This window comes from Mytilus edulis, chromosome 2, assembly GCF_963676685.1.
Source record: "Mytilus edulis chromosome 2, xbMytEdul2.2, whole genome shotgun sequence".
Lineage (NCBI taxonomy): Eukaryota > Metazoa > Mollusca > Bivalvia > Mytilida > Mytilidae > Mytilus > Mytilus edulis.
Window position 1 is genome coordinate 72,487,747 of NC_092345.1, and position 23,791 is coordinate 72,511,537.

The 23,791-nt window shown below is 32.0% G+C and overlaps 2 protein-coding genes across 3 annotated transcripts; both read left to right on the plus strand.

Moving 5' to 3' along the window:
* The first annotated feature begins 975 nt into the window (after nt 1-975).
* LOC139512875 (perlucin-like) lies at nt 976-8,456 on the plus strand. 2 transcript variants are annotated; one of them, XM_071300818.1, is made up of 5 exons: nt 976-1,048; nt 6,049-6,143; nt 6,844-6,937; nt 7,855-8,068; nt 8,341-8,456. In XM_071300818.1, exons 1-5 carry the CDS (start codon nt 991-993, stop codon nt 8,369-8,371), a joined length of 492 nt encoding a protein of 163 aa, XP_071156919.1. In that variant the 5' UTR covers nt 976-990; the 3' UTR covers nt 8,372-8,456. The 2 variants fall into 2 exon arrangements, with proteins under 2 accessions (XP_071156919.1, XP_071156918.1); XM_071300817.1 differs by lacking the exon at nt 976-1,048 and adding an exon at nt 5,389-5,520.
* A 7,575-nt stretch (nt 8,457-16,031) lies between these two features.
* LOC139510675 (perlucin-like) lies at nt 16,032-22,122 on the plus strand. The gene is made up of 5 exons (XM_071297219.1): nt 16,032-16,111; nt 16,259-16,353; nt 17,255-17,348; nt 18,721-18,937; nt 22,013-22,122. The coding sequence occupies exons 1-5, from the start codon at nt 16,060-16,062 to the stop codon at nt 22,065-22,067; spliced, it is 513 nt and encodes a 170-aa protein (XP_071153320.1). The 5' UTR covers nt 16,032-16,059; the 3' UTR covers nt 22,068-22,122.
* The last annotated feature ends 1,669 nt before the right edge of the window (nt 22,123-23,791 follow it).

Below are 23,791 nucleotides of genomic sequence, written 5' to 3' on the forward strand. Positions count from 1 at the left end.
CTAACAATCATAGTCAATTAAGTTTGGAGTCGAAGGCACCTGTCACGTAAGGAATTCAAACTCTCAACCTTAGTGTTGACCTCTCGTCCCCCTAAGGAACCCAACTTTCTTTTGAAATTGATTGTTTCGTTGGGTAGATCAAGGATTTGTGTAGTAGACTTACTATACAAATCCTTGGATAGATGAAATAAATAACAGTTCTACATGTCAAATGGATCAATTATCAGTAAAACGCAACGTATAATTCGTGGTTTATAGAATTCTTCACATGACAAAAGTAGAGACGCTAGATACCAAGAGACATTCAAAACACATTAGTTGAATATAAAATCAGGTGACAAAAAACAAAGAAAAACAATCAAGTCGTCCACAAAACAATCATTTCATATTTATATTGAGCAACACGAATTCTATCGAAAACTGTGGGTAATAGCATCTGGTCCGGAAAAGTAAGCAAATCTTGGTTCACTAGTGTTATTCTGACAGTGCCCTAGAGTATCAGTAGCCCAGTAGCCCTTACTTATTTCTGAATATACGAATTTTACGTTATTAAAATTTGTTGAAACAAACATTTTAAAAATATTTTTTAAACTTCTATTTAAAATTAAGGAATGTATCTCCCTCATGCAAAGCCCTGATTCCTTGCCCGGCTTTGGCTATACTTTTTTATCCTTTTTTGTTTATATTTCCTCATAATTGTAATAAGCTTTGGATTTTCGAATAAGTTGGCCCCGATTATCGCTAAAGATACATTAATTGTCGAAATTCGAATCTAGTGCAGAACATTAGTACCGTTTATGTTATTAAGTCAATTACTTCCCTTTTGTTAAAATCGGAAGCCCAATCCATGTTTAAAAAAAACAATCCAATACATGAATAACTTTCCAATTAAAATTATATATCCATGCTTGTAAAATCTAGGGGTCAACAAGAATCCATGCAATTTCAAGGCCGTATTAGATCAGATAAGATATGAAACTTCTATTTACAATGGAGTATTCAGGGATTTTATTTTTGTGTCACATTCTTGTAGTTTTCAAACTGTTCGGTAAGATAAAAACAATCACAGTAATTTTTCTCATACACACGCTGTTGATGCCAGTAATGCCCGCGTCACACTGTCCCGATTTATACGCCGATGGCAACACGATTATGGAAATTTTTAAAATCGGGCCTGATCGTATCCAGATCGGGCTATTCGTAGTGCCATCTTTAACCATCGTAGAACCATCGGCCACTTTTTCTAGCCTTCGGGGACAACTTCGGGAAGGGTTCTGAATTTTTTAACATGTTAAAAAATCCCCGAAGGTGCGTCCGATGTTGAGGGTTCGTATTGAGTTCGTATCACCATCCGCACCATCGTAATGTCACCGGGAATGCATCTTTGCACATCGTATTGCATTCGTGTTTCCATCGTTTCCATCGGGCAGTTTTGACATTACGATGTCTACACGAATGAATCACAAAGATACCCGAAGGTCTTACGATGGCAACACGACTTCGTGTAGACCTCGTAATCCCGTCGTGTTGCCATCGAATAAAAGTACGAAGGCCACAAGATGGAACTACGACGGCAATAAATCCAGCTAAATATAAGTTAATTTTCGAGCTAAAATAATTTAAAGTGCCATGCGCGATATGCACTGGTCAGTCTAATACGACAGTTAAGAAAAGACGTTCACAAAACATGGAGCTCATATCATATGATTCTATGAGAACAAGAAAGGCGACAGCGTTGTTTCTATTAATTCAAATGGAACAAGAAGAGCAGCTACTACAGGATCAGGATTTACTTTTACAAGTAAAATATTATTTTTTGTCAATTTTTCATATCAAGTAACATAATGAAAATCATAAACGCGCCTCGTACACCAACACTGCAGGTACACGTTTATAGGGAAACCAACTTTTTCTTCATTATTCTGATTTTTTATGTATCGTCTGAGTTGTTGTCACACGAATGTTTACTCTATAACCATTTTGTTTTCTATATGTCATATTTTGTCGCATTTGTTGCTTTCCCCACATCCTTCCTTTTGTCTATATTGTTATGATATTCCCCTTGAAAGAGCTCTTGTTGAATAAAAGGGATCAACGAACCCATTACCTTACCTTTAAGATAGATCAGTAAACCTGGGCATAATCATGGGTGATTATTCAGACTAGTGCACACATTTTACAGTTCAAACAAGGCAATGCCGAGCGTGGCATCCCCTCGTATGTAACATATTTGGGACAAATATGGACACTATATTTCTATATGACACATGCAGAAAATGGTTAATTGAATATGCATATTTGATACATAAACTATTTTTTTAGAAATCAACCAAAACATTCAGTAACTTTTTTTACCTTTAATACTGTCTTTAGAACCAGCAGGTAAACAAATGAGCAACCAATTTCCTGTGTATTATGCTATTTCAAGGAGAAAAAACAAGTCCATCTGCATGACCTTTACCTTTGGCCTTGAACGTAAAAAATGTCAGATCATTACAAGGAGGAACAATATACCAAATGTGGTTAAAATCTTTTGAAGCATATTGGTTTTAGAGTGTCCACAAGGGTGATATTGCCTTGTATTACAACTGCCACTGTGACCTTGACCTTTGAGCTTTAAAGTCAATAGCGCTTAAGATATTCTTACGAGTAAAACCATACCAAGTTTTGAGCATTTTGGTTCTAGAGTGTCCATAACAATTTTATCTACACGCAACATACATGTAGTAGGCGAGGGGATAATAAACTAAGTTTTATAAGAATTAGACAAAAAGATCGATTTCCCGCCATGCATGATAGACTTGTACAGAAACAATACGTTGTCGAAATTCTGTTCGTATCTTTTAGGCATCGTATGGTCATCGCGCCATCATCGTAATCCATCGTGTAGCCTTCGTAATCCATCGTGTAGCCTTCGTGATCCATCGTGTAGGCTTCGGCTGAGATATGAAGCTTAAATACCCGTCTTCGGTTAACCTTCGTATGTCCATCTTTTGCTATCGTATATAATTTCGGCACCATCGTATAGACTTCGTTATTCATCGTACTTGCTTCGGTCACTTTTTGGTATTTTAACGAGATCGGAACCAACTTCGTACGAACTTACAATTTTCGCATTCGGGTGTCCATCGTATATAAAAATCGGGACAGTGTGACGCGGGCATCAACAAGTGTGTACACAAAACTTAAAAAAATTTACCTTTCTTGAAAAATGCATGTAAATCTTAATAACTAATAAGAAACATAAGAATCACATAGTTAATTCCTTATCATACTAACCCACGTAATTAAGCGACAGCTCAAATTTGAATAATTTCGCTTTACTTACAAAAACAAACACTCGACTATACCAACTAAAGGAACGAATGAAAAAGATATTTAAAAAAATCTAACGAATGATGCAACCACTGGGTCGATGCCACTGCTTTTAAAGTTTTCACTCCTCTAGGGTATCACCAGCCCAGTAGTCAGCACTTCTGTGTTGACATGCTTTATCATTGATATGTTCATGATTATAAATTAACTGTTTACAAAACTTTGAATTTTTGAAATACCAAGTCTTTTCTACTTCAGGAAAAGACTACCTTATATATATATAATTAGCTGTTTTTAGTAAAACTTTTGTGGTACTCAATGCTCTAAAACTTCGTACTTTATTTGGCCTTTTTTTTTTTTACTTCTTTTGATTTGAGCGTCACTGGTGAAACTTTTGTAGACGAAATGCGCGTATGGTGCAAATACAAACTGTAATCCTTGTATCAATGATTAGTTAATTTATAAAGTTCACATTTTCTTATTGTTTTGACCTTCTAATTTTTAATTGCATGGAGAGATGTTTCGTGTATCACATTCACGGAATATGATAAAAAAAAAAGGAATACGACAGACACATTAATTTGATTTGCCAATATTATGACATTTCCATTTGATATTCGTTAGGTAATTGACGACTTTCAAAAGTCATTTTAATGTTCATTTCGTGGAAATCAACGCTATATCAAATTCTCACTCATTATGAAATATATCATCCAACTGAAAAGTACAAAAACAGTGCAAATATTCTGACAAGCACATCTAGATGTTTTAATAAACTATTGGCAACGACTTTATAACTATCATTTTTACTGGTTCCAACCAGTTGATATTACTTTATGTTTCTGTTCATGTTCTTATGGATAAACCTATAACCACGGAGTTAGAATAGAGTTGACGCCGACCATCTTTCAAACCCCACAATCTAACATTATGACATTCAGTTCTTTTTTACGTAACGTCAAATTTCGTTGACCATACCTATTGCATTTAAAGGTAGTGTTTATGAACAGACTGAATAGATCGTATGGCAGGGAAAAGGTTTACTTTCTTTTGATTGATTGATTAGTGTTTACGCCACCTTAAACACTATTGTGTTATTGTGCGGCTGTCAGTTTTTATTGGTGATGGAAACTGGATGGCCGGAGATAAAAACTAACAATCATAGTCAATTAAGTTTGGAGTAGAAGGCACCTGTCACGTAAGGAATTCAAACTCTCAACCTTAGTGTTGACCTCTCGTCCCCCTGAGGAACCCAACGTTCTTTTGAAATTGATTGTTTCGTTGGGTAGATCAAGGATTTGTATAGTAGACTTACTATACAAATCCTTGGATAGATGAAATGAATGACAGTCCTATATGTCAAATGGATCAATTATCAGTAAAACGCAATGTATAATTCGTGGTTTATAGAATTCTTCACATGAAAAAAAAAAAGAGACGCTAGATACCAAGAGACATTCAGAACGTATCAATTGAATATAAAACAAGTGACAAAAAACAAAGAAAAACAATCAAGTCGTCCACAAAACAATCATTTCATATTTATATTGAGCAACACGAATCCTATCGAAAACTGTGGGCCTAGCATCTGGTCCGGAAAGGTAAGCAGATTTTGGCTCACTAGTGTTATCTGATAGTGCCCTAGAGTATCAGTAGCCCAGTAGATCTTACTTATTTCTGAATATACGGATTTTACGTTATTAAAATTTGTTGTAACAAAAATTAAAAAAATATTTTTTAAACTTCTATTTAAAATTAAGGAATGTATCTCCCTCATGCAAAGCTCTGATTCCTTGCCCGGCTTTGGCTATACTTTTTTTATCCTTTTTTTGTTTATATTTCCTCATAATTTTAATTTTCAGCTTTGGATTTTTGAATAAGTTGGTCTCGATTATCACGAAAGATACATTAATTGTCGAAATTCGAATCTGGTGCAGAACATTAGTACCGTTTATGTTATTAAGTCAATTACTTCCCTTTTATTAAAATCGGAAGCCCCAATCCATGTTTAAAAAAAACAATCCAATACATGAATAACTTTCCAATTAAAATTATATATCCATGCTTGTAAGATCTAGGGGTCAACAAGAATCCATGCAATTTCAAGGCCGTATTAGATCAGATAAGATATGAAACTTCTATTTACAATGGAGTATTCAGGGATTGCATTTTTGTGTCACATTCTTGTAGTTTTCAAACTGTTCGGTAAGATAAAAACAATCACAGTATTTTTTATACACACGCTGTTGACGCCAGTGTGTACACAAAACTTTAAAATTCTTACCTTTATTAAAAAATACAGGTAAATCTTAATAACCAATCAGAAGCATAAGAATCACATAGTTAATTCCTTATCCTACTGACCCACGTAATTAAGCGACAGCTCATATTTGAATAATTTCGCTTTACTGACGAAAAGATACGTACAGTTGCAAGTTGAATATCGCATTTAAGAATGCCGGTTTCTTACAGATCTACCGAGACTATTTACAAGATATGAATACAATATTTATTTCCCACTATTTCATAAACTTGATTGCTTCTGACTTACTTCCGTGACATCAAAGCAATAAAGTGTAATACTATACAATGCGAATTAACATGACAACACGACATATTCATTCAATATGAACGATTATTCGTTTTAATTTTAATTGGTAGCCTAACTGCATATATGAAGCTGTTTTTTCGTTGAAGGTTTTATATTGAGACATGTATGTTTAATTATTTTAGCTACTATACACTCTCAGTGTCCAGTCGGATGGCATCATTTTGAAAAATCGTGTTATTATTTAAGCGATAACAAATACAACTGGATATTGGCAGAGGTATGTTAAATGTGTGTGTTGACATGATATTCAAATACATTTCACCAAAATGAAAAGATTAAAGTATGTTTTTTTTTATCTGAAATTAACTGCAATAACTAGATACTCCATCGTCTAAATGGCATCTGAAACCAATGAATGCTATCATAGTTCTTAAGGGGGTGATTAAAAAATTATACAATGTTCTGAGCAAGCATTTCTATGGGGCCCTTCATAGCTTGCTCTTCCGTGTGAGCCAATGCTTCGTTTTGAAGACCGAACATGACCTGTAATGGTTTACTTCTACAAATTATGACTTTGGTAGAGAGTTGTCTCATTGGCACTCATACCACATCTTCTTATATCTATGAAGCATCCAAGACAATTTGTAACTTTACTCTTTGAAATGAATTATGCTAATTTCTTATTTACTTTTTATTTCGAATAAAAGCACCCATGTCAGTTTGATGGCATGTTATATATGTAGGTTTACTGAAGCTGATACAAAACCGAGATTAACTATACAGACAGGATTAATAGTCATTAATTTTTTAGAGCGTGTGACCGCGATGGCAGTGCACTGAAAACCTGCAGGTTTGGAAAATAATTTAGAACTGGTGATACATGTAATGACCATTTGAATATGTTCATCAAATGATTTTATCTGATATCATGAAAAAATGTCCGTGAAGAGACTAATGTATAAAAATTTTAATTTTAGGATAGTTGTCGTGCACATAATGCCAGACTTGCTGAAATAGAAAGTAAAGAACAATCAGATTACTTAATTAAAATTTTTAAAGATTTTGGAAAACGTATGTATTTTTACATTTTACTGTTCAACTGGAAAATTAATCAAAAATGCATATATCTATAATTTTGACTAGGGACTTTACTATATAGTTTGCAGTTTGTATAAATGCAAAATAGTCGTGGAGATATAACCAACCGGACACCTCAAAAAGTAAAACATATAAATGCACCTCCAAACACAGCGTCATATCATAGTAGTTTCATCCGACAATTAGCCAACTATTGTACAAATAACAGGTATACAAATACATTTTTGATTTTTTTGAAAAATGCATTTATCTATGATTTTGACTAGGGATTTTTCTATATTGTGTAACTTGTATGAATACAAAATAGTCGCGGAGATATCACATACCGCACATATCAAAAAGATTAACATATAAATACACCTCCAAACACAGCAGTATATCATATATCTTTGTAAGGCATTTTATTATTGCTTTCTGGTTTTAAGATAGTGCATAACACTACAAGGAGATAACTGTAAAATGAGCTGATTCTTGTAAGGTAATAAAGATCAAACAGTTGGGTAACCAGTAGCTGGTTAAGGAAATATCAAGCTCCTCAATGATCAAATTAAGTGACGTCAAACTGCTATATATCCAATAAAATTTTCAAGATAAAGTGTGTTTTAAGTTTTTTGAATTTTTTGACAAAAACAAAAAAGTGTCGTTACAGGGTATAAATGATACATCCCTACAACAAACATACACTAAGTACAGATCTGAAAGTACTCGCAGCTACTGTTAACTATATATATATATAAGTCACCAACTAATAAAAAAGCATCTATCTAAGACTGAAATATCAATCAGTACACATTCAGCATACAATGGATTTCTTAGTGTTCTACAACTATAGGAATGTTGAACAATGCATATTTTTTTAAGTTAAAATTTTACTGATAAATATTAAACAGATCATGACTACTGGATAGGAGGAAGAGATGATGTGATCGAAGGAACATGGCAATGGGCTTCTTCCAACATAATATTTAACTTTACAGCATGGGCAGAAGGAAGGCCGAACAATAATCACGGAAACGAAGACTGCCTTCAAATGGACTATGATAATAAGTGGGAATGGAATGACCAACCCTGCTTCGAAACAGAATATTTCGTATGTGAACTTAAGTAAGTATCTATGTGTATTATCTAGTAAACTTTGACCTTGTTTTATTAAGAACTTTTCTTTTGAGTCAATATTTGTCAATGATTGTAAATTTTGCATGACAAAGGATACATTATTTTGATTTTTTAACTGATTTTTTACATTTCCGTAAATACCTTTCTTCATACACCACCAAATTGATAAAACCAACCAATTTCCTCGAAATTTTTCATAATTTTCAGTTATGTATGTTATTTTACGTTAGAGATATAATAATTACCTTTATTTTTTTCAGGTACCCTGACGACCTTCAAATTATTGGATAAGGATATATTTTGTTATTAAGAAAAATTGAAATAATGTTACTGTCTTGTTTTCTAAATAAATAGACAATAACTAACTTTTAATTAATATCAGTCTTCTTCTGAATTAATTTGATTGCTGGCTTATCTTTGACGTTCCGGTAGTAAAGCAACAATCAAACAAACGAAATGTAGACGAAGCACTTTCTTCAATGTTTATAGTGGAAAGTTCATTTAGGTATCAATCGTAGTTTTTAAAGGAAGTCCTTCTGACATTTAAACAAAATCGCAGAATTAGATCGTAGATCAAAGTTTCAAAGTAATGTAACTGTATTATTCGTTAAGGAAGAGATGAAATTGAGGTTTTTGTGGATGTTATTTGCAAGTTAATTAAAAAGAAATATTTTAAAGATGTATATGTAAAGGAAAATCGAAAGATATCAAAGGGATAATCAAAGTCATAAAAATAAACTGACAAAGCCAAGGCATAAAACTAAAAAGACCAAACAGACAAACAAAAGGACTTCAAACACAACACACAACACAAAAGACTGTCACATCTCAACAACCGGGGGTGAGATCTGGTGCTTATGAAGAGTAATCAGATCCTGCTGCATATATGGCGCCCTCGTTCAACTCATACAAGTACGCACCGGGTTATAAATCTGTTTCGGTAGGTCACTACCTACATAAGAAAATGCATGTACCAAGTCAGGAATATGACAGTTGTTATCCATTCGTGTGTTGTATTCGATCTTTTCACTTTGCTATTTGATTGGGAGTTTCTCCTTTACAATTTTTATCGGATTTCAGTATTTTTGAGATTTAACTTTTTGTTATGGAAAAGAGAATATAAGAGGGATGAAAGATACCAAAGGGACAGTCAAACACATAAATCTAAAAGTAGCTGACAACGCCATGGCTAAAAATGAAAAAGACAAACAGAAAAACAATAGTACACATGACACAACATAGAAAACTTAAGAATAAACAACACGAACCCCACTAAAAACTAGGGGTGATCTCAGGTGCTCCGGAAGGGTAAGCAGTTCCTGCTCCCCATGTGGCACCCGTCGTGTTGCTAATGTGATTACAAATCCGGTAAATAGTCTAATTCGGTAGGTCACATTCATGAAAGGGAAGGGGATTGTAGTTACGACGTAAGGAACATATCCGATATCATTTGTGAAATGGTTATTCCATAACGGTCAACCAACTCATGATGGCGTCCGTAAAATTTACGAAGGGATGATTTCAACTTCACTATTTGGAACTCTTGGTTTAATAGCTTCCTTGTGAGCAGTTACCCTCTATCGAGAAAATCATGATAGGAAATGCAAGCACGGGAATATCGTATCAATTGGGAGATATATACTCCGTATGCAGGTGCTGCTGGAATGTTGCTACTTAGAAATGGAAAGTTCACAATTGGAAAGCTGAAATCATCTCTTTTGTCGTAAAGTTTTGTTTTCAACCGACCCTCATTGTCAATTTCTAGATGTAAGTCAAGATATGAAGCCGACTTAACTGTATCTGTAGTATCCTTTATCTCCAATTCGATGTGATAGATGCGTTCCACATAGTCACCAAATTTTGAATTGTTTAGTGAAAGAACTGTGTATTAGTAATGTGGTAACGAGAATGGAGGATTTTCGCCGTCATCTGTAAAGTAGATATTTCATAACTGTCAACCAACTCGTGATGACGTCCGTAAAATTTACAGAGGGATGATAAAATTTTCACTAGTGAGAACTCTTCGTTTGGTTGCTTCTTTGTGAGCAGGAACCTATGGTAGCCGATTAAGGTCATTTTGCGTTTTCGTTTTTCATATTCGATAGGGCGAAAACGCGAAATCGCGAAGTCATAAACGCGAAGTTGAAAACGCGAAAACGCGAAGTCGAAAAGGCAAAAAGGCGAAGTCAAAAACGCGAAAAGGAGAAATATTTTTTTTTTATTTCGCGTTTTCGTCTTCGCCTTTTAGCCTTTTCGCATATACATGTTATTATAACATAACATTTTAAAAAAAATTGGAGACAAGACTACAAAGTATAAGTCATTCAAATGATGGTCATATAAATTTCATATCTGTGAAATACTTTAAATATTTTCATAAATTAGACAAATCTCTTACATTCGTTGTTGGCTGAACAAATTTAAAAACAGATGCATTTTTATCAAATAAAATACCTTTGAATATACAGTTTCTTGAAATCATATTTTTGACATTTTAAAATAAATTTGTTAATTGATTCAGTTTCTCAATTTATTTTGTTCATCTGGTTCCGACACGGGGAGGATTGTTGTTATTGTCTATCGCATTTAACAGTTCATCTCTTGTCCCCTTGGTTTTTCCTGTAGATGAACCTATTTCATATTTAAAAATTTGAAATATTAATCAATGGTTTAGTAATTAGGAAACACATACTATATCCAATAAATCCAGGTTACCTTTTTTTTAATTAAAAGAACTTGCGATAGGTTTAGGATATCTTTGCTAACCTTCGAAAGTTTTGAGGCGAGGTCTGGGATAGTCCTAAGAGGATCATACGACATGTCATAAGATTATCTAGTATCATATGACAAGTCTTAGGATAGTTTCTCGAAATCGTTCCAACTTTTATTTGACAAAAATCTTATCTTTACATTGTATTAAATTTTTAACTTTTTCACACAAACTTATTCAAATATTGAAAATTTTAGATTCACGAAAAGAGGATGAAATGAAAGATTGTATATTTGAAGTAACATAATAATAACGATTAATTTCATTTATTTTAAAATGTCCAAAATATAATTTCAAGCAAATTATATATTCAAAGGCATTTTATTTTCAATGATCTGCTTACTCTTCCGGAGCACCTGAGATCACCCCTAGTTTTTGGTGGGGTTCGTGTGGCTTAGTCTTTAGTTTTCTCTGTTGTGTCATGTGTACTACTGTTTGTCTGTTTGTCCTATTCAGTTTTAGCCATGGCGTTGTCAGTTTATTTTCGATTTATGAGTTTGACTGTCCAGCAGGTACAGTACAGCCTGTGAAATTCTCTTAATTATGTCCACCCTCTTGCATGGTCAACATCCAATGGTGGTCATTTATTGGGGTATTCAATCTTGAGATGTTGCCCATTTATTGGGGTCATAAAACATAGGTTGATGTTTTATCTAATAATGTTACCTATTGTAATCAATCAGGGTTGAAGTTTTCAACTTGTATGTTTCTTTACAATTTACCTGTACAGGTAACTTAGGTTTTTTCAAAATTGACATTTCACATTTTTTTGAAAAAGTAGAATAAGACATTGTTTTAGTCTTTGTTAATCAATATTATTTTTGATTTTTCTGTCTTTTGAATTTATCAATTTAATTTTTTAATTTTTTAATTTGTTTTTATTCATTTTTGTAGATATATGATTTTGTTTCTTATTCTTTTAATGTCTTCTTAGCAAAATTCTTGATAAGCAAAAAGACAAAAATGTCAAAGATAAAGTTATTGACTAGCATTTGAAAGACAACAGACTTTAATTAATTTTTTTTTAAAGTAAAATAAAATATTAATGTACATGATGTTCATTGTATTTAATTGTTTATTTGCATTATTTAATGAATTATCGTTAATAATAACTAATAATCAAGCAAATGATATTTTTAAAGAAACCATTCAGGAAGTAATTTTTAGCAAGCCTGTTTCTTAACAAAATAAAATGATCAGACAATATCAATCCTCTTATAGTAAATTTTTATAACATCTATTATTATTCAGGAAAACTACATATCATTATACGGTTTTAATAGGAAAAAACTATTTTTGTCTATCTTTTTTTTTAAAATCTGAAATCAGGAGTTAACATAATGGACATGTTGAAGAGACTTATTTTCCAAAAAAATATTTAAAGAAAAATACTGTCTTGCTTTGCCTTTTTGAAACAAATTTGAACTTATTAAATATGACATCTTCAGTTTGGCTAATATCTGTCAGTTAAAAGCCAAAATTCGACAAAATACAGTAATATATAGATGGTTACACTTTTATGGTCTATTAATTAAATAATTTTTTTCCGTGTACATTTATATTGTTGAAAGTGCTGGACTGGTATGATACATATTCTTGGTATACATTTGCAAATATTTCCCTAAACCCAGGCCTTTTAGATAAAGTTAACAATTTCAGGGACTTGAATGAATTAATACTTTAAAACCCTTGATGAAAAATCAATTTTAAGAAAAATATAAAAAAAAAATTGAAAATAGATTTAAGAATAAAAACTTTGGTAAAAACTGTATACTCAAATGTGTCACATAGAGAGTTAGTGGTCATAATTTAGAAATAGAAAATAGTGGACAATATAAAATTCCGAGAAAAGATATAATATGTAAATTGTGCGACTTGCTGGACAATGAAGACCACTCCTTCCTTAATTGTAAAATTAACAAAACAACTTGAGATAATCTATTTGAAAATTGTATACCTTCTCATAATATTGTCTCTTACCCAAGAACATAAAGTGAAAGAAATGCTAAACCTTTATTACATGAATATGTTGAAAATATTGGCTCCCTTATAAAATAGTCATTATTAGAACTGAGGACAGAAACCTAAAAAAATCCATGTGTTTTAATTTCTTATAGAATTGTTAATTCTTTGCATTCTAATTGTTTTTTTGTTTGTTTGTTTTTTTGTCACAAACTAAATACCATATGTTTATATGACAATACAAATATTATCAAATTTTGTTGAATTAATGAATATTATGAATATATTTATTCAATAGAAAAATAAGGAATTGCCTAAATTTTATTTAGAATAAGTTCTAAAGACAATCTTTAACATTTGTAAAACAGTATTGAATGCAGATAAGTCTATCTACTATGATTTAAGTATAAATCATTTTGATTTAAGAAAATTAATTTGATTTAAGAAAATTAATTTGAGAAACAACTTTTCAATAGAAAAAGGCAGGCATTGGGAAAGTTTGCATTATATTAGAAGATGATATTCATTTATTCTTCACTTACCATAAGGAACATGTAAAAAATAACTTAAATTGATTAAAAAGGTACAATGTCAAAACAAATAGTCATGAGTCAAATTAAAAAAAAATCAGCTATTTATTCAACTAGTTTTATTATTTCTTTTTATTTTTGAATTTTCTTGTCATAATCACAGTAATTAAATTTCACAAACACATACACGTGTACATGTATATTTTACCTGAGACACATGACCTGTAAGTGATATGATTTTAACACTTCAATGCAGTCAAGATTTCCCTTTATCCTTGACTAGTTTTTGATTAATATCTTGTGTATTAATTAAGCAACAGGGGCTATAATGATGGGCATATAGGGCCACCATGGTGGACATAATTTTTATGGCCACCATGAATAAGATAATGTCACAGGTAGTACTGTATCTTTCGGTCCCTCTTTTATGAAAATATTTAAAGTACGTCACCGATATGAAATTTATATGACAATCATTGAATGACTTATATCTTGAAGTCTTGTCTCCAATTATATTCAAAATGTGATGACATAATAATATATATAACGCGAAAAATGCGAAAAAAAGGCGAAATGAAGAAAACACGAAAAGGCGAAAGGTGAAAACGAGAAATCGCGAAAACTCAAAAAGGCGAAAAAGCGAAAATACAAAATCTCGAAATCTCGAAGTCGAAAACGCGAAAACGCAAAATAGGCGAGAAAAATATTTCGCGTTGTACGCGTTTTCGACTTTGCGTTTTCGAGTTTTCGACTTCAAGATTTTTAATTAAGAAGCTGAAATAATCTAATTTTGTATTAAATTTAAAAGCATTATCAATTTCTAGATATGAGACAGACTCAACTGTTTCTGTTGTATCCTTTATCGCAGATTCGTGGGAATAGATCCGTGTTAAACATTGTCACACAATTATAAATAATCTAGTGAAAGAACATCATCTTTGTAGCTGAAGTTAAAAGATTATGTTTACTTCTCTTTCTTCTTCCCAAGAAAATCCTGTATGCAATCAGCCACAAATGAATAAAATAACAAGTTCAACTTGGCAAGAAAGGAACGCATTTGTTTTCCACGAGAATGCCGATTATTTTTTTTCCAACACGTCCTCTAAACGTGACCAATATGTTGTCATTCAAAAAGTAAAAAATAGTAACCTTAAAGTATTTAAGCAGTCTTGAGCCTATTGTTAAGTGGTTGTGTACTACTATTTGTCTGTTTTGTTTTTTAACCATGGCGTTGTCAGTTTATTTTCGATCTATGGTTTTGAATGTCTTTCGCCCCTCTTGTTATGGTTCGTACGTGGTTCTTGTTTTTCGTGTTTGTTTTATATAGATTTGACTGTTTATTTTCCTGTTTGAATGTTTTTTATACTATTCTTGTTCGGGGTAATTTATAGCATACTGCTCGGTGTAAACCAAAGCTCCGTGTTGAAGGCCGTACTTTGACTTATGATTATCAACTCTTTATAAATTGTGACTTGTAAAACGAGATTGCATTCGTACCATATCTCCTGATTTATTGTGTATTTTTACATACGGACCTGGTGTATGCAGGTCCTTCGTTTCTAAAGCTGCATTTCGAGTTGAAGATATTTATTTCTGCATCTTGTGATACTCTACGGGAAAAATGACATGGACCTTGTAATTGTAAACATTCATTATAGAAACCAAGATTATAATGTTTGTACAGAAGGAATAACATCACTAGTTCATAGCTCCATCGTTCTCGTTGATAAATTCTGCAATTTCTTGTTTGTCTTATGTTCAAATAAAGTGGAAGTCATTTCATTTTCTGACTTGTGCTGAAAAAAAACAACATACCTGGAATTGCCTATTAGAGCGCAATTGTTCCTGAATGTTTGATAGTACGAAAACCTGTACTTTTTAATCTAAGAACATATTATGCCAATGGAAATTTTAGACTTAACCCTTTGATACATTTTATTTTTTTTTAGATTAAGACAAGGTGGCTGTTATATCACCTTATTTGAATTCAAAATATCGACGTCATGTCTAAATCTAAAATAGACAATATTACTTTTTATACACGAATACAATCTTTAGATGATTAAATCTTCTTGTATGCCAATACACACAGTCATCAGTCAATCAAGTCGTATGTTTTTCCTGCAGATCTTGGATACTCCAGAATAGCAATTAGATCCTAAAGCACTAAAGGCTCACGTCGTTTTGTATTTGATTGAAACCCAGTGTTATTTGTTGAAACAGTAAAACAAAGAACCCACTTAGTCTTACTAAATACGGAGAAGAAACATTTCGTACTGATTTTTATTTTATGTACCTTTCTTCACCTTTTAGTAGAACACCGACTCAGATTAAAAAGAGGGAGGATTGAGATCACAAACAGATAAATGTTACACATATCCTATGTGTATGTCATTGCGATAAGGAGCAATTGTAAAATTTTCCAATAGTGTATTCAAAATACGAGGGTTTGATGTAGTGGAGAGTGCGGTTGGGGATTTTATGTTTTTGTTTGTTTGTTGTTGTTGTAGAGGAGAGTGCGGTTGGGGGATTTTATGTTTTTTGTTTGTTTGTTGTTGTTGGGGGGGGGGGTAATTGTGTATATCTTTTAACTGACCATTCGTTGAATGGACAGTACAAGGAGTATGAATTATTAATGATAATACTTTAAACTCCAAGTCAATGTAAGGACAATAGATAAGACTTCATACTAACGACTACTTTTATAACAATTTACAATGAACAGATATCTACGTGTGATTGTTATAATTATTACTTTGCATATATTTGGTAAGTGTGGCAGCAAGATTGAAAATTTGAACTTTCAAAGTTTTGATTATTTTATGAGTTTATAAATGTATTATAAAAATTTCTGAAGAAAATTAAGGCGCTAGACAGCAATGAAACTTCAAATGTATACTTGTTTTGTTATTTCAGAGACGTTTGGAAGTGATTGTCCCATTGGCTGGCACCACTTTTATCGATCATGTTACATGTTCAGTAATGATGCATATGATTGGTTACTTGCGGAGGTACTACTTTAAAAATATCTAAGACATGTAGTTTGTAAAATTCATTTGACTGTAATTGTTTTTCGTAAATTATTGTTTTCATCTCTTGGACAATCATTCAAAATATGTTTTTTATCTATGATACAGTTAATACATATTCATTTTTTTGACATTATAATATATCCTTACATTTTGATACTTTGTGTTTAGAGGAATATTATTCCAATCTCTTTGAAGAACGTTGTGAAATACAAAATTAATTATTTAATCAGAACGTTTTAATAAGACCATGTAACTTTTAGAAGATATTTTTCCAAAAAAGTAACATTTGACTGACGATTTCTATTTATTGGTCATTTGATATTCCTTATTTTCATCTAAATAGTCACCAAACTTCGAAATATCACTAGATTTATAAAAGTTGAGTATACTTTTTATATTAGCCTTTGCTGTTTATGCTCTGCATTCTTATAAGCAATAGATTGGACAGAAATTCGTATCTGCCTTTCATGAACCAGACTGTATGCTCCAATATATATATATCTTAATTCCTAAGTACATCATACATGTACTTGCACTTGAATTGTTTGGAATATTTAGTGTACACACCCTAAGAATCGAAAGTAACACCATAAGAACACGGTAAAGGTATTAAAGTAATATCACCAGCAAAGCAAGTAAAATTACAAATTAGGAAAGAGAACCATCTTTTTTAGTTGAATCATTTGATATCAGGTATTATTTTTTTCTTATAAATGGAAAATATGTATAAACTGACACCGAATAATGTTAAAACGTTTCGACCACTTAACAGAAATTGTTTTATGAATTTTACATAAACATTTGCATAGAAGAAACGATAGTTTAAAGCATTTAATTTTGTAATTTCTATAAATGTTTTCTAAATTAATTTAAATTCCAGAGTAGCTGTCGTGCACATGATGCAAGACTTGTAGAGATAGAATCCCAGGAACAGTACAACTATTTGGTAAATTCAACACTTTTGATTGGAGCAGGTACGTCTTACGTGCTCTTACGATACATTTGTTTTGGTAGCAAGGCACCTCAGATATAGTAACCATAGTTTGACCTGGCTACAAATATAAATCGCCATATCGAATGTTTCGTTTCAAGTCACAATGACGGTTGTCAAGTTAGTCGTCATAATGATGGTAAATGTACTATGCATTGTGTGTTTTTTTCTCTCATAACACAGTAAATATAAAAACCGTCAGCCTTAAATCCATGTCAGTATGGATGATAACTGTGGCCATATTATTGCAAGTTTATACGTCTGTTGTTATTCCAAAACGAAAGACACACGTTACACTAATATATTTTAACAATGAAGGAGATATGTATTTGGCATATGTTGAACATCGGTTAAACTACTGTTCTATACAGCTAAGTTCTTTTCGAATTAGTTTTTGATATTTCCTGTACTTTCTCAATTTCAGGTTGTTAAAACTCTTCGTTATTCTTGTTATCGGTTTCTGAGTCAGTATCGTTATCATCTATATTGGCCTCTTTTAAACTCGTTCTGTTTGTTTACAAAAAACTTATCGAAACTGATGAGTTTTTTAAACGAAATGCGCGTCTGTCGTTCCCAATAACAAACATTCTATCTTATATGATTTTTTCCATCACGAGATTCACATTGGAGATGTCAAAATGTTACATAAAAATAAGTAGATGTGGTATCTCTGTTTTATATGATCTGCTATGTGACGGTGGCTTTATATTTTTCTATAATCCGACTTGTTTAGGGATTGTGTCATGATTCCTGGTAAATACCATTATTCTGACAATGCTGACTACACACAGAAGCTTTTCACGAAAAACGAAAAAAAGCTGGCATTACTATTTAACTTCCCTTTTGGATAAATACATGTTGTTCGTTTACTCAATAATTTGGTGACTATGTTGATTGCTTCTATCCATATAAACTTCAAAAAGTAAAATCACAAAAATACTGAACTCCGATGAAAATTGAAAACGGAAAGTCCTTATTCAAATAAACGATATCGATGATACCTGTATGTTTGTCTTATATCTTGACTTACATCTAGAGGTTGACAATGAGAACTTAACAAAATTTACGACTAATTTTATATTTTACGTTTTAGTATAAACGTATGTTTATGTAGTACTTCAATTTCAGGATCGTAGTAAAAATCTATTGACAAAAATGCACGACTTTTTATCAGGTAGGTTCATAATTGTTGAGATACTGCTTGGTCATGTCCCTATAGCATTTAGAATCCTGGAGTTAGATACTCATCATAACCATCACTTTTACATATAACCATTATTTCTATTAAATTTTAAAAGCTTATTTCGATAGTATTCTATTCTTTGTATATGACAATTAAAATGTTATCGTTTCAGACGTGGATTATTGGATCGGAGGTCGTGATGATGTAACTGAAGGAATATGGAAATGGGCGTTTTCTAACCGAAATTTTAGTTACATTGCATGGGGACCTGGTGAACCAAACAATGATCATCACGATCACGAGAATTGTTTAGTAACGGCAGATAAGTATCATTGGTTATGGGACGATAGGAGATGTTCGGAATCACATAACTTCATATGCGAGAGAAAGTAAGCAGAAAATTTATATTTCAAAATGCAATTGAAAAATAAAACGTTTAAAAAATAGACGTAGGAAGTACATGAAATAAAATTAGACACGCTGAGGTATATTGATAATCAATCTCTGCTGGAATTTGAATTTCTTTTAGAGTAATCACAAATATATGCTTGGGATAATTTGCTTTAGATGACGCATATGTTACGAGTTACACTGGAATGTCTTAAAACATGTGACTTTCTATTTTGTTCAGTTTTTAGAATTGTCAATAAAGTTTACTTTTGATGTTTCTTTCATTTAGCTGGATATCATCTCATGCTTATGCGATATTGTGACATCTCCGCCTACAATGTGTACACCACCTAGACTACTGAGTTAAATAAGCTTTAAAATGTTCAAATATGGCATTCTTTCATCAAATGATGTCTTGACTAGTTTGTTATATCTAGGTTTTAACACAGTACATGATATTGTTATGCCGGCTCCCAGTAGTTATTCAGTGTTATTTGTAATATGCATGTTCGTTGTTGTTATCATCCCTGATCATAAGTTGATTATCGAATGTGTTTGATAAGTCAGGAAAGGCTTATTCTTGTACATATAAAACTATTAATTTGTATGATTTAAACCTGTGTATTCTTGTTTTTGAGACAGATAACGTTTATTCTCGTACTGTTGGAAAATGAAAGTAGGCCATAGATTTTTATTTACGGCTGTAAATAATAATAATATGGTGATTCTTGTTGGCATAATTTTACATCTTATATTTCTTTATGTTTTGGTTTCTTTTGTGTATGATTGCTAATTTCTCGGAATAGTTAGAGACTGTAAATAACTCTCGTTCCGATTTTTAATGTTTGTCACCGATCTAGGTGACACTTACATGTTTGATGTGTATTGGTTAGAATTCTCGTTTCTTGTTCACTGTCGATTGCTATATACAGTAGTTTGTATCTGTTTGTATCCATTACAAACGTTTTCCAAGCTTTTAGTTGCATTTTAAATACATAAATTATATTTGTTCGTGAAGAACATGGCATTGTTTACTATTTTGTCACCGTTAAGGGAATTTCCCTAAGAAGAGTGATGGCTCGTGATTGGGCGTCTCTATATAAGCTCCATTCTCATTGGTCAATTTAGAATATAAATACGTATGGTTGGCTGCGTCAAGGGAGATAGCTCAAACTTGTGGAAAGAGTCGTATCAAATAGATAGATAAACTAAATACAAATATGTCGGATGTAATGAATTTAAAAGTTAGTATTGTGAAATATATTATAGGATTATAATTATATTAAAGGTGACGGTGACAAATATCAGTCCCGGTGATTAAATCTCGGTGACGGTGACTATAATATCGGTGACGGTGACTATAGCTGTAGGTGACGGTGACTATAGCTGTAGGTGACGGTGACTATATCTGTCGGTGACGGTGACTATACTTGTGGGTGACGGTGACTAAATATTTTTGTCACCAGATTCGGAGATTCAGATGTGTATATTATAAATTAATGAAAATATAACCGTGGCTATTGAGATAGTATTAAATATAAATAGTGATAATTGAAAAACATATATGTTATGTTTTTAATATAACAGTTTGAGGAAGATCAAGCCTTTTGATCTTGTTTAGTAAAAGTAATTAGAACTATGATTGAAACCTTTTGTATAAAGGATTTGTGTTAAAGAAAAGCTATACATATATAGCTTATGAGCAGTATTCACCCACGTGAATAGTTGTAAGACCAACCATACCCGGGGACACTAACCAGTGACAGCACCGAGAGTCCAGACTTGTTCCAGTATTTTATCTCATTAATAAAATGTTGAACTTTATAAATATTCTATTTCATTTTAATAATACTCATGAAAACAGGACTACAATAGTACATTAATACACCTCTATTGGTACATGTATATAATTCCTTCGTCCTATTTCAGGTTTAGATCGGTGGTTTAAATTAAGACACCTTTCTCGACCTCTAATAGATTCCTTGTTATGTAACCCTGTTATCTCTGGTGACCGACTCTAACGCCAGAGAGGCAGCGTAACAATATATCGTGACAAAATGAGAGAGTGCCTTGCAGATTAGCTAACTTTATAAGTCACTAAGAATGATCGATAAATACGTATGTAAATATCTCAAAAAATTGAGAAAAAAAATTTGGTATGTCAATGAGACAACAACCGATAGAAGAGCAGACAGCAGCCATCAATGGGTCTTCAACAGAGCGAGAAAATGACGCACCCGGAGACGATCCTGAGTTGGCCCCTAAATAAATTTGTGTACTAGTTCAGGGAAAATGTACGTCACTCGATAATCCTAAACAGAAATTAGCTAAAATTAAAAAAAAAAAAAAAAAAAAGACTAAGAAAGGCAAGAGGCTTCTGACTTGGGAAAGGCGCAAACATGCTGCGGGGTTAAACATGTTTTGTGAAATATATAGCCTATGCATAGTCAACTTTTGCAATTATTCAAAATACATATACATGTTTATGATTACCCATAAACAAAATTCAAATTCCAGCAAAATTAATTATAAATATATATGAGACTTTCGAAAATAAAAATTAGATGATTTATGACAATTGCTGTTTTGTCCTTTTAAGTTTAAAAAGTCATACAAATATGTTTAATCCCCTTGAGCAGCTGCATTTTACAAATAGTAATAACTGATTCTTAAGAACAAATTTAAAACAACAAATCAAAAAGTAACTGCGAATTAACAAATGGGAATGCGAATTAAAATATTATGTCTCTTATTTGTTACGTGCACCTTTTGCTAATTTTGATAACGTATTACTCGAAAGTTAATTAGCTTGCGATTTACACTCACTGAATACATTTTATTATTTATCGATAATTCATTATAGATTCGAAATAAAGTTAAATATCACTTGCATGCATGACTTAGTTTAGCATATATACAAGCATTGGTCTAATAATTTTTATAACATGAGAATTTAAAATAACTTGCATACAGGACTTAGTTTAGCATATATACAATCATTGGTCTAAGAATTTCGTTAACATTAAAATTACAATAAACTCATTTGATATGATTTTACAATGTTTTCATTCCAGGTATCCTGAGAGTGTGATTGAATCTATACCATTGGTTCCAAGTATTGTTGGATAAAAGGATGTTATACTTCATTCTCTTGTATAAAAATGAGTTCGGAAAGTTATGATCTTATTTTCCTTTTTTTTAAATAGTACCTTTGACCCCTTTGATCTCATTATATTGAAATTTGACACATAATACAACTTGAAAGCAGTTTTTGCAATCATTTTCCGTTCATTAATGAGTTCTTTATTTAGATCTATACACTGCTCTTTGACATATACAATACAATTTTTACATAAGATTCAGAAGGAGGGGCGAAAGATACCAAAGGGACAGTCAAACTCATTGGTCAAAAATAAACTGACAACGCCACGGCTAAAAAAGTCAAACGGACAAATAATAGTACACAAGACACTACATAGAAACTTAATGCTCCATACATGCCACCAGTCGTGTTGCTTATGTTATTACAAATCCGGTAAATAGTCTAATTCAGTATGTCCCATTCGTGAAACGGGAAGGGGATTGTAGTAACGACATAAGGAATATATCCGATATTATCTGTGAAACGGTTATTCCTTTGTTTCTTAAAAGGCGTAGTATCAATTTTCACAAATAAGACATCATATTGTCATAATCTAATCATACAGATACATGTATTGATCTGTGAACTGTGCTGGGTTTTTTTTCTTTTGATACGTAAAGGATATATTACTTGTATTAAATTCTCCAATAAGCTATCCTTCTATTTACAGTATTAAATGATGTAGCACATACATACTTATTGAACATTTGCATATACAGGTCGTTTTTTTTTTATTGAGTGGAAGTCTTTTTGAACGTTTTGTATATTAACTGAAAAAAAACTAATTTAAATTTATGAAAAGACGATATGGAGAAGGGAGGTGATACGTAATTTATGAATGTTCTAAAAGTGGAGTTATGAGTGTCATTGATTTATTTCTGCAACAATTTGTTTTCAATTGAACATGGTACTTACTTAGATTCTTTAAGTTTTGAATTCAGATACATAATGCTATCCTATTTGACACTCAATATAATACAAAAAGAAATTTTGTAATGCGATACAGTATTGAACCAGTGCTTTAACATGAATATTTATCAAAGGTACCAGGCGTATTTGGAAATATATGGAGCTCTTGAGGGTAAATTTAAAGTATTGTTATGATATTAGAAAACAATATTTTAAATAGTAAAGCTTAAGTTAGATTTCGATTTCAATACTATTGTTTCTATTTTAAGACATATTTTATCAATGTACGTCAACAACTGCATGGCCCTTTTTTTAACAAAATATATTAACCTAAAAAAACTCCCCAACTCGTACACGATTTATGTACTATTTACGTTTTTTTCGCTAAGACAGCTCTTACATGTATAGCAGTTTTAAAAACAAAGTAATTGTTTGCTTCTTATTATACCACCTGACCAACCTGTGGTAAACACATTTTGAAATAAGTTTATATAGTGTCTATTAACCATGTGATTTCAATATTGTATACAATTTGAAAAAAAATCTATCTCAATATGCTACAGACGCGCTTTGTATTACGGTTAATTGTATTATCAGATTCGCAAATTGACAGTTTTTTTGGAATGTTTCTGAATTAACTTGTTTATGATAATGACGGGTTTATTGTGGTTCGATCACACTGGTGGTAAGCGGATGGTCATAACTTAAAGTTACGACCATCCGAAAATCGGAGACAACTTTAGGGATAAATTTTTCTTTTCCGATTTTCGTGCAGTAAAAGATTTATTTTATCCAAACCGCT

What these genes read in the sequence shown, in the direction of transcription:
- LOC139512875 (XM_071300817.1), top strand. Translation starts at nt 5,445, where the DNA reads ATGAAACTTCTATTTACAATGGAGTATTCAGGGATTGCATTTTTGTGT. An exon ending in ACAACTGGATATTGGCAGAG is followed by an intron (nt 6,144 to 6,843) that starts GTATGTTAAATG and finishes TTTTAATTTTAG; the next exon opens with GATAGTTGTCGTGCACATAA. An exon ending in TATTTCGTATGTGAACTTAA is followed by an intron (nt 8,069 to 8,340) that starts GTAAGTATCTAT and finishes TATTTTTTTCAG; the next exon opens with GTACCCTGACGACCTTCAAA.
- LOC139510675 (XM_071297219.1), top strand. Translation starts at nt 16,060, where the DNA reads ATGAACAGATATCTACGTGTGATTGTTATAATTATTACTTTGCATATA. An exon ending in AACACTTTTGATTGGAGCAG is followed by an intron (nt 17,349 to 18,720) that starts GTACGTCTTACG and finishes TTATCGTTTCAG; the next exon opens with ACGTGGATTATTGGATCGGA. An exon ending in AACTTCATATGCGAGAGAAA is followed by an intron (nt 18,938 to 22,012) that starts GTAAGCAGAAAA and finishes TTTTCATTCCAG; the next exon opens with GTATCCTGAGAGTGTGATTG.